Source organism: Telopea speciosissima, chromosome 1 (genome assembly GCF_018873765.1).
Source record: "Telopea speciosissima isolate NSW1024214 ecotype Mountain lineage chromosome 1, Tspe_v1, whole genome shotgun sequence".
NCBI classification, from domain to species: domain Eukaryota; kingdom Viridiplantae; phylum Streptophyta; class Magnoliopsida; order Proteales; family Proteaceae; genus Telopea; species Telopea speciosissima.
Window position 1 is genome coordinate 20,645,350 of NC_057916.1, and position 11,962 is coordinate 20,657,311.

The 11,962-nt window shown below is 40.9% G+C and overlaps 2 protein-coding genes across 2 annotated transcripts; both read left to right on the top strand.

The window, feature by feature from the left end:
* Nucleotides 1-410: 410 nt before the first annotated feature.
* On the top strand, nt 411-2,917 carry LOC122649039 (putative receptor protein kinase ZmPK1). Its single transcript, XM_043842387.1, has one exon. The coding sequence runs from the start codon at nt 421-423 to the stop codon at nt 2,878-2,880; it is 2,460 nt and encodes an 819-aa protein (XP_043698322.1). The 5' UTR covers nt 411-420; the 3' UTR covers nt 2,881-2,917.
* Nucleotides 2,918-5,267: 2,350 nt separating this feature from the next.
* On the top strand, nt 5,268-7,885 carry LOC122667343 (putative receptor protein kinase ZmPK1). Its single transcript, XM_043863639.1, has one exon. The coding sequence runs from the start codon at nt 5,426-5,428 to the stop codon at nt 7,883-7,885; it is 2,460 nt and encodes an 819-aa protein (XP_043719574.1). The 5' UTR covers nt 5,268-5,425.
* The last annotated feature ends 4,077 nt before the right edge of the window (nt 7,886-11,962 follow it).

Genomic DNA, 11,962 nt, shown 5'->3' on the forward strand with positions numbered 1-11,962 from the left:
CCGAATCAAATACGAATTTTCGACTATCCGTTTACATCTCTAATTAAGTCTATTCCTCATAAATCTATCTACTACTATGTTACCTAATTTAATATTAAGCTGGAAAATAATAATTCAATGCTTCCGGGACCACTCTTATAGTGTATAAGCTAGGTATCCCCTGGCGGCTCAGTTGGCAAGGACTTTTGCCCCAACTATTGGTCATTTGCTCACACTTGATATCTTGTGCCTTGTGGTGTCGGCTCTTCTCCTAGTCTTTGTTTGGCACCATTCTTTTAATGGGAAAGCGCTTTCAGAACAGTTTTCTTTGCTATAAAATTGGGAAAAATTGTTGGGAAAAAAGAGATCTGGTAGAGAGTGTCCTGAATCTCAACTCAAACAGCTCATTTGCTTGAGTGCATCATTCTCATCTCTGCAAGCATGAGACACCATCCTTGCTCTTCATTCTTATCTTTTCCTCCTCTGCTCCTCCTTGTGTCCATTCTCTTTTCTTTTGTGTCTTCAACACCCCAGAATTCTTTGAATGAAGGCTTTTCTCTGTCAGTGGAAGATGATTCAAATATCCTCATCTCTCCAGACAAATCCTTCACTTGTGGATTCTACCCAGTTGGGATAAACGCTTTCTATTTCTCAATATGGTTCACCAATACAGCTAACAGAACTGTTGTATGGATGGCTAATCGAGACCGGCCTGTTAATGGCCGTGGCTCGAGAATTTCGCTGGAGAGAGATGGAACAATGGTCTTAACCGATCTTGACGGCACAAGTGTTTGGTCCACCAACACCACCGGAACTAATGTGCAAAAGGCTGAGCTCTTGAATTCAGGAAACCTTATCCTAACAGACCCACAAGGCAAAATCCTGTGGCAAAGCTTTGATTATCCGACTGATACACTTCTTCCTATGCATCCATTCACGAAGAATAAGAAACTGATTTCTGCAATGGGAGAAGGTATGTATTCTTCAGGATATTATAGTTTTTTCTTTGACAATGACAATGTTTTGACGTTAATATATGATGGGCCTGAGATTTCTAGTATATATTGGCCAGATCCTGGGTTGGATGTATTTCAGAATGGGAGAACAAACTATAACAGTAGCAGAATAGCCATTCTTGATGATATGGGTAGTTTTGTATCCAGTGATTTAATGGGATTTTCTGCTTCTGATTTGGGGACTGGGATTAGGAGGAGACTTGTGATGGATTATGATGGTAATCTGAGACTCTATAGCTTGAACGAGTCAACCCTGTCTTGGGATGTATCTTGGGAAGCTGTCTCAGACCAGTGCACTGTGCATGGATTGTGTGGCAGAAATGGAATTTGTGTCTATACACCGAAACCCCAGTGTTCATGTCCCCCAGGTTATGAGATAACTGACTCACATGACTGGAACAAAGGTTGCAAGCCTAAGTTCAACCAGATCTGCAATCAAACTCAGAAAGTAAAATTCATGAAAATGCCACTTACAGATTACTATGGATTTGACCTTGCTTTCCAACAACCTGTATCATTTAAAACTTGCAAGAACCTCTGCTTGAATAGTTGTGATTGTCAGGCCTTTGGGTACCGGCTAGCAGGGGATGGGGCATGCTATACAAAGAGTGCACTCTTCAATGGGTACAAGTCTCCAGACATTTTAGGCAGTATTTATTTGAAACTTCCCAAAAGTTTGGATACATCAGAAGACTCTGCCCCCAAAGGATCTGATCCCACTTGTGGATCCATTAAACCAGAAACTCCTTCACGTTATTCTGTAATGTATGATACAGGGAGTGGAAGGACAAAATGGGTGTATCTATACTCATTTGCTCTGGCCATTGGTGCAATTGAAGTTCTTTTTGTTTCTTCGGGTTGGTGGTTTCTTTTTAGGAGACGTGTGCCAAGGTCGGTGGAGGATGGATACCAAGCTATATCCAGTCAGTTCAGGAAGTTCACTTACAAAGAGCTGAGAAAGGCAACTAAGAACTTCAAAGATGAATTGGGAAGGGGAAGCTCAGGAATTGTTTATAAAGGAGTTTTGAGGGATGATAGAGTAGTAGCAGTGAAGAAATTGGGAGATGTAATCCAAGGAGAGGAAGAGTTTTGGGCTGAAGTGACTACATTTGGGAGAATCAACCATATGAATCTAGTGAGGATGTGGGGGTTCTGTTCAGGAAAGGCCCAGAGACTCTTGGTCTATGAGTATGCGGAGAATGGTTCATTGGATAAGCACTTGTTCTCCAATGTCTCTACGAGTAACAGCCACAGCACCAGTAGATCTACTTCACTAGAATGGAAGGAGAGGTTCAGAATTGCTATAGGGGCTGCTAAGGGTCTGGCATACCTTCACCATGAGTGTCTTGAGTGGGTTATTCACTGTGATGTGAAGCCTGAAAACATACTATTGGACAATGATTTTGAACCAAAAATTGCAGATTTTGGACTTGCAAAACTGTCTCGAAGAGGTGGAGCTGATTCTGAGTTCTCTAGGATCCGAGGAACAAAGGGGTACATGGCTCCAGAGTGGGCATTGAACCTTCCTATCACTGCAAAGGTTGATGTTTACAGCTATGGAGTTGTGCTTTTAGAAATTGTCAAGGGTATTCGGCTCTCCAGTTGGGTTTTGGGGGATGAGAATGTTGAAATGACAGGGCTCACAAGGTTTATCAGGGAAGTGAAAAGGAAAATTGGAAATGAAGAAGGCTTCTATGTGGAGGATGTGGTTGATCCACAATTGAAGGGGAAGTTCAACAGGAATCAGGCAACTATGATGATCAAGATAGGGATCTCCTGTGTAGAGGAGGACAGAAGCAAGAGACCAACCATGGATGCAGTAGTTCAAGCTCTACTAAAGTGTGAAGATGAGCCACAGGTCCTAACAGCGAAAATGCACTCATAATAATCAATATGTATGTTTGAACGACGTGCATGTAACTTGTAATATTTTTTTGAGATTTCTTATTGATGCTCCTGAAGGTGTCATATAATTTGTATTCTTTCTTCTTTGCTCTTGCATTGTGACAGTCAAATATTTTCTTATGAAGGTAGTAGTGTCATTTCATGTGTACTTGGAAAATGTGTATGTCAACAACACCTTTTGATAATGACATAATGATATGTCACTTTCAAATTATTTTCAAAACTTTTTTATACATCTATTTCAAAAAACTTTTGAGAAAAAGACAAGGGGCAATTAAAAGGTGTCAAGTTTTAAATACACCTATTATTCAGACGCTCCCTTTTTTTTTCTTTTCATGAATGATTAATTAACAGTTTCCCCAATGAGTTATTGCTCACAGTGACACAATAATAACCACTGCGAAACTGGAAGGAAATGTATGGTAATAACAAAGTAATGAGTGAAGATGTGTTTGTGTGCCCTTTCTTTTTTCTTTTCTTTTTTTAAAAAAAAAGAAAAACTGTTTATTAATTATTTTATTTTATTACAAGTTTTAAAAATTGTTTTGGTCCAATCGTTGACACAGAATATCGATATTAACATGTTCAATGGACTGGGGTTTGGCAGTAATATAATTAAATGCTCTATAATCCATTATGTGATATTGTTTAGTGGAGGGACTTTGATTGGATTAACTTATGAATATCTACTACTTTGAGGAGTTAATGATATTAAATTATCTATTAATATCTTAATAATACCATTGATTGGATTAATGTATACTATAAGATATTTGGATTAGGTAAGATACCCAATGAGATCCTACCTCTACCCTCTTTGTATCAAACAAGGACACTTTTAGGGAAGTACCAACTTGGTATTTGTATAGGATTAAGAATCCTAAAGACACAAACTTAGTTTTGGCCTCTCTCTCTCTCTCTCTCTCTCCTCCCCTTTTAGTGTGGAAGGTGTGCATTAGGGTTTTGTGAAACTCTAATTGAGAGAGTATCAGTATATGCTCCCTACAAACACAAAGGCTGCGGTGATCGGTTTCCTTCGATTGCTCAAATGTGGAAGAGTTAAGATCGCATGGAAAAACTACAATTGCGGTCCTTAGGTAACTCATTTCCTCCACCATTACTATTTGTACAAGAAATTTTGCATGCAAGGGGATGTCAGTTCAATCCTCCGCTGCGTCAGGCACTGCTTGCCATCACTCTCCTCTATAAATAGTGTACGTCCTAAACATTTCAAACATGATTCCAAGTGTTATACCTCTCTCTCTCTCTCCTCTTGCTTTACTGTTTTGAGAGTTTTGTGAGTTCCATTCCTCTTATTGATTGAGCACAACCTAAGTGTATCATTGTATCTTGATATGGCCCAGTAAACGAGTGCAACAACTACTCGAAGACCTAAGAGGATGTTTCATTTGGAGGTTGATTTGTAAAAGCCCAAATTGCTCCATAAGGAGCAACTATGATCTTAGGAAGAGTAACTTTTGACATGATTCAGCCCCACCAAGCGTTCATGATCTTTCATTCATGTATCAAGCTCTCTCACAGTTCATGGTTGCTATCATTTCAAGTGTTAAGTCATTAAGACAAATTCTATGTTCTCAATTTATTTGGTATCATTTCCAACAATGCCCAAGGAACCACTCTTATTTGAGGATACATGGAGAACATTACCTATGCATCCTCGAATCAAGTCCTTACCAAAAAAAAAAAAAAATGCAATCAAGTCTGTTTCTTCATGAGATATCTACTACTATATTACCTAATTAAGTATTACATAATACTGTTTTGGCTGGAATATAATAATTCAATGGCAAGGACCATGCCACAACCAAGAGGTCAAGTATTCAACTCTCCTTGGGCCCTACCTTAAAAACACATGCTCAATGCTGTTATCATAAATCTGTTGACTATAATTATGACCACACTTCATTTCTTGTGGTATTGGCTCTTCTACCAAGAATGATCTACCGTTGTGGACCAGGAACCAATGGCTTAATCCGAACTTTGAATTGAAGACTTTGTCTTGGGCTTTGTTTGGCACCATTCTTTTAATGGGAAAGCGCTTTTTGAACAGGATAGCTTTTGAACCTTGATGGAGGGCTCTCCCCTCCTCTCCTGCTTCAGACGGCTGATCAGTGAACCTGGATGATAGAAGTCTGGTCCGATTTTAAAACATCACAACCAAACAGTCTCCAATCAACAGATTTCTTGGAAGTGGGTCCTGCAAACAATAACATATAAAGAGGAGATCAAACCGAAGCAATGTGAAATGAAAAGGAGATCCCACCTCATCCTTTCCTGATGGGATATAATTGTACAAGCAAAACAGAAAGAGATTTAGTAGAGACTGTCCTGAATCTAGACTCAATGAGCTCATTTGCTTCAGTTCGATCCAACACGTAATGGGATTTAGCAGCCTCTTCATCATATACTATTTTCTATCTTCTATATATGCATAACTAGAAGGTAACTGTTAAATGAACAATTAAAAGTTCAAACAACAATCCACCTCTCTCATCTCTGCAAGCATGAGACACCTCCGTAGCTCTTCAGTTTTATCTTTTCCTTCTCTGCTCCTCCTTCTGTCCATTCTCTTTTCTTTTGTATCTTCAACTCCCCAGAATTCTTTATACAGAGGCTCCTCTTTGTCAGTGGAAGATGATTCAAATATCCTCATCTCTCCAGACAAATCCTTCACTTGTGGATTCCACCCAGTTGGCACAAACGCATTCAGTTTCGCAATTTGGTTCACCAATATGGCTAACAGAACCGTCGTATGGATGGCTAATCGAGAAAGGCCTGTTAATGGCCGAGGCTCGAGAATTTCGCTGCAGACAGATGGAACAATGATCCTAACCGATCTTGACGGCACAAGTGTTTGGTCCACCAACACCACCAGAACTAATGTGCAAAAGGCAGAGCTCTTGAACTCTGGAAACCTCATCCTAACAGATCCACAAGGCCAAATCTTATGGCAAAGCTTTGATTCTCCCACAGATACACTTCTCCCTATGCAACCAATCACAAAGACTAAGAAGCTGATTTCCGCAAAGGGAGAAGGTATGTATTCTTCAGGATATTATAGTTTTTTCTTTGACAATGACAATGTTTTAAAGTTAATATATGATGGGCCTGAGATTTCTAGTATATATTGGCCCAATCCTACATATACAGTAATTCAGGATGGGAGAACAACCTATAATAGTAGCAGAATAGCCATTCTTGATGATATGGGTAGGTTTCTATCCAGTGATGGAATTGGATTTTCTGCTTCTGATATGGGGACTGGGATTAGGAGGAGACTTGTGATGGATTATGATGGTAATCTGAGACTCTATAGCTTGAACGAGTCAACCATGTCTTGGGCTGTATCATGGGAAGCTTTCTCACAGCAGTGCTCTGTGCATGGGCTGTGTGGCAGAAATGGAATTTGTACCTATACACCAAAAGCCCAGTGTTCATGTCCCCCAGGTTATGAGATATCTGACCCACGTGACTGGAACAAAGGTTGCAAGGCTAAGTTCAACCAGAGCTGCAACCAAACTCAGAAAGTAAGATTCATGAAGATACCACAAACAGATTTCTTTGGATATGACCTTCATTTCGAAAAATCTGTATCATTTGAAACTTGCATGAACCTCTGCATGAATAGTTGTGATTGTCAGGCTTTTGTGTACCGGTTAACAGGGGATGGAGAATGTTATATTAAGAATATACTCTTCAATGGGTACAACTCTCCAGACGTCCCAGAAAACACTTATTTGAAAGTGCCCACAAGTTTGGATACATCAGAAGACTCTGCCCCCAAAGTATCTGATCCCACTTGTGGATCCATTAAACCAGAAATTCCTTTGGGTTCTTCTGTAATGTATGGCACACAGAGTGGAAGGACAAATTGGGTATATCTATACTCATTTGCCCTGGCCATTGGTGCAATTGAAGTTCTTTTTGTTTCTTCGGGTTGGTGGTTTCTTTTTAGGAGACATGGTGTGCCAACATCAGTGGAGGATGGATACCAAGCAATATCCAGTCAGTTCAGGAAGTTCACTTACAAAGAGCTGAGGAAAGCAACCAATAACTTCAAAGATGAATTGGGAAGGGGAAGCTCAGGGGCTGTTTATAAAGGAGTTTTAAGGGATGACAGAGTAGTAGCAGTGAAGAGATTGGGAGATGTAATCCAAGGAGAGGAAGAGTTTTGGGCAGAAGTGACTACATTTGGGAGAATCAACCATATGAACCTAGTGAGAACATGGGGGTTCTGTTCAGGAAGGGTCCACAAACTCTTGGTATATGAGTATGCGGAGAATGGTTCATTGGATAAGCACTTGTTCTCCAATGTCTCTACGAGTAACAGCCACAGCTCTAGTATATCTACTTCGCTAGATTGGAAGGAGAGGTTCAGAATTGCTATAGGGACAGCCAAGGGTCTGGCGTACCTTCACCATGAGTGTCTTGAGTGGGTAATTCACTGTGATGTGAAGCCTGAAAACATACTATTGGACAGTGATTTTGAACCAAAGATTGCAGATTTTGGACTTGCAAAACTGTCTCAAAGAGGAGGATCTGGTTCTGAGTTCTCTAGGATCCGAGGAACGAAGGGGTACATGGCTCCAGAGTGGGCATTGAACCTTCCTATCACTGCACAGGTTGATGTTTACAGCTATGGAGTTGTGCTTTTAGAGATTGTCAATGGCATTCGGCTCTCCAGTTGGGTTCTGGGGGATGAGGATGTAGAAATGACAGGGCTCACAAGGTTTCTCAGGGAAGTGAAAAGGAAAATTGGAAATGGAGAAGACTTCTGTGTGGAGGATGTGGTGGATCCACAATTGAAGGGAAAGTTCAACAGGAACCAGGCAACTATGATGGTCAAGATAGGGATCTCCTGTGTAGAGGAGGACAGAAGCAAGAGACCGACCATGGATGCAGTAGTTCAAGCTCTACTAGAATGTGAAGATGAACCACAGGTCCACACAGAAACCATCTTCTAACAACAATTCATATCAATATTTAAACTGCTAGCTTTATGCGTTCTGTAATATTTTTGTTGCCTTCTATAGTTCTCTGTAGTATTTATGTTGGCTTGTATAGTTCTTCCCTTGTGAAAACCTACTCTGTATAGGTCCAATTCTTTTGTTTTTATTCCCATCTAAATGAATGCAATGCAGACAGTTTTACCAATCTTAACATGGTATCAGAGTCAAGAGAATCTTGGTTGTGAGCATCTCTGCCTTCACAGTCTCCTGTCAAATCCCCGAGCCATTCCTGTTGTAAGCTCTATTAGAATGTGAAGATGAGTCATACGCCCATACAGAAAACATCTTCTAATAACAATTCATATCTATATTTAAACTGCTAGCTTTATGCGTTCTGTAATATTTCTGTTTCCTTCTACAGTTCTCTGTAATATTTATGTTGGCTTGTATAGTTCTTTCCTTGTGAAGCCCTACCCTATATAGGTCCAATTCTTCTGTATTTATTCCATTTAAATGAATACAATGCATACAATATTATCAATCTTAACATGGTATCAAAGCCGTGAGAATCTTGGTTGTAAGCATCTCTGCCTTCATACTCTCCTGTCAAACCCCCGAGCCATTCCTGATGAAACTTCCACCATCATCGGCAAGCCCAAGCTATCCCTGCTGCTATCTGCCCTCAACACTGTCGCTGTTTGCTGTCCCTCTGCTGCCGTTGTTCGATGCCATCACACTCCAATCCTACAAACCCTCCCTGAAACTCCACATGAAATCCTTCCCGAAACCCCCTTTGAGTGCAGCAAATCCTCCCTGAAACATACGTTGGACCACTCCTTACTTCCTTAGACCTGCTGGTTGTCCACAAATCCCCTTCAACCCCCCCCCCCTACGCACAGCACCTCCTTCCATCCCTGCAACCTACCACCTTTTGTCCTGCACCCCCTGTGCATACCAGTCCCTCTCTCCCTGCACCCCCCTGCACACACACACCCTCCCTGCAACCCACTCCTGCGCACCTGCCCTCCTTGCAACCCACCCATGCAACTCCCACCCGCAAGCACCTCCCCCTTGTGCTGCTGTTGCCCCTGCAAATTCTAACCCGCAAGCACCTCCTTCTGTCCCCTCCTTCCGTTCCCCTACCTTGTATAGATCCAATTCTTCTGTATTTATTCCCATCTAAATGAATACAATGCATACAGTTTTACCAATCTTCACAAAACGACCTGCAAATAACTTTTCCTCTTTTTTTTTCTTTTTCTTTCATGACTGATTAAACAGTTTCCCCAATGAATTGCTGTTCACAGTGACACATTAACAACAACCATTAAGAAACTGGAAGGAAATGTATCGTAATGAGTGAATATGTGGCATACCCAGGCTTGCCCGGGCTGTTTGACTCTGCTGACTTAAGAGCATGCCTGAGGTTTGGTCAGTGGATCAAATCCTCACAAAGTGCACCTGTTTCGTGGTTGCACCACCCCCCCCCATCCTCTAAGGGCGGCCCCATTGGGCACCCAATCCCATCTTCTGGCCCCACTAGTGGGTTTTGTAGTGCCCAAAATAAAAAGATGTGTGCGTCTTTCTTCTTTTATTTATTTATTTTTCTAACAGCAAGAATACAAAACATATTATTGACGTACCTGCAGATTGTCCGCCACAATGGACCAAGTCCAAAATCTCTCTATAGCAAGAATACAAAACATGTTATTGACGTAGATGTACCCTTCAGATTGTCCAGCAAAATAGACCAAGTACAAAATCTCTCTATCCCCTCCCCCAATTAGTAAATTCGTGTATTACATGCATAGCTATAAATATCTTTCAAAAAACGTATTTTTCCATAATAAGGAAAAAATCACATCTATTATGGAGACCCGTATTATGTACGTATAATATCTGCAATCCATTTGTTGGAAAAAAAACACTCTCCGTCTAACTTCTCCCTCTCCATCCGAGCTTCACAAGGCATGTGAACCCGAGGATAACATGGTGGTACTTGGTAAATCAAGCCATTGTAGTGAAGGGCTTGCCAACTGACTCGGTGAAGGAGGGGATTTGGTTCCGTTGCTGATGGTCGGTAAAGGAGAAGGGGATTTGCAGTTGCAGCAGAGAAAGAGAGAGAGTGGCTGTTGAAGTTGTTGTCATTGGTCAGATGAACTTCACCGACCAGAGTTGCAGAGGTTAAAGCTCTCTCTCAAAGACCCAAAACCAAGGCCCTATTTTCAGATAGATTGAACATTAGTTTGAAGAGATGATGAAATCCAACTGAGAGTAAAATTTAGATCCGTGCGGCAGAGATAATTTTCATCTCCTCCTTGACGCGGAAGAACTTCACCAATTAGAGTTGCAAAGGTGGAAACTCACGAGAAAAAGATAACCCAACACTAAGGCTCTAGAGTGTTTCCCATTGATGTGCGTTGATGTATACATTAACTAATGTAGTCCTAGATAGGTAGGAGACCTACTAGGAGCCAGATAATAGGATCAATAGCAAAAAGGGGTTGCTGGTTCAAATGGACAGCACTAGGTTTTAAGTTAATTCTAGGGTTTATGATGGGAATTTGGGAATGGGTCTTATATGGCTTTAATGGGCAGGTCTAGGGGGTCAATATGGTATAAAATAATAGGATTTGGGAAGGTTTTAAAATTCTGCAATTCTGGACAGAATTGAGTTGCAGATTTTGGGTTTTAATGGAGTGGAGGAATGGAGGGGTTATAGTGGAGACTAAGGGCTAGGGTTAAGGTCGAGTGTGGGGAATGATGTAGGGAATGTAGGCTGGAAGTAGGGTTTGAAAGTGAAGGCTAAATCTGGAGTTATGGGGGAGTCCTAGTTGAGGTAGGAGTTGCAGGTTTAATGGAGATTAGGGCTTGATGGATGGAGGGGAATGTGGATTAGGTCTAAGGGAGGATAAAGGATGATAGAAGAAGGTTTAAAGTAAGAAAACAGGTTCAAACTCACTGTATTGCAGGACAGTGGCAGCAGCTTGATGACTTGAGAGAACCTCCCGATCTTCACAATGCAAGGAGTCGCAGGAGTCCACCCACCCTATCCACCTTGAGATCCACAAGGATATACACTCACAAAGAGCAGCAGCAATGGCAGCAAGCATAAAACTAATCTTTATTAATCAAATTCGTATGTAATGTTGGCCTCCCTTACAAACTTATATAGAAGACTCAAAAATAGACTTAAGACACTAAAAAGGAATGGCCTAACCCTATCCCTAACCTATTAGGAAACTTAAACTGACTAGGAAACTAGAATACTAAAGGAAATAGACTCAAAACATGGTTGGACTTATAGAGTCCTAATCCAGCCCAACTTACATCACATGACCACTTAAGTTGTCATATGACCACTTAACCAAGTCACATGATCACTTAAATTGAACCAATTGGATGCAACCAATTTGAACCAGTTCAATTAAAAAACATAAAAATAAACTAAGTATTGGGCTAATCCCGTATGTAACCTATATACACATATTTTAGGCTCATAAAAGTGGCCTATTACATTAGAAACCCATGGGATCAAAGGCCCAACATGTATGTAACCCAACCCTAGACTTATTCCCAATGAAACAAGCCCTATTTGGTGATGAATCTGCATCAACTCTCCCCAATTTGAAAAAATTTGTCCTCGAATTTTGTAGTGATGAAGAGGAATCAACATGTGATCACCAGCTTTGACCATCCCCAAACAGAATTCCAGTGAAGCAGGAACATTGGGGATAAAATCTCTAAGGTGTGGAGCTTTCTCTTCGAAGAACCATGGTAGCATAACAAACTCTATGTGTTCGTTTTCTGAATCAGCAGCAACTATGAATGTCCTATCCATAGAGTCTTCAGTGTTAGCAACCTTCGCATCTAATACTTGAGACACAAGCTCCACCTCTTAAAAAACAGCATCTTGAATGCCAATAATTTTTTGTGGAGTACTCTCAACCACCACTTCATCTTCCATGTCCTCAGCCTTGTATACTTTGCTCTCTTCAGTAGTTTCTTCTACCATTGTGTTTTGGACCTCCACATCAATTTGATGGCTGAGCTTCTCAACCATGATCTTAGCTACTGGTGCAGCTTGGTCTA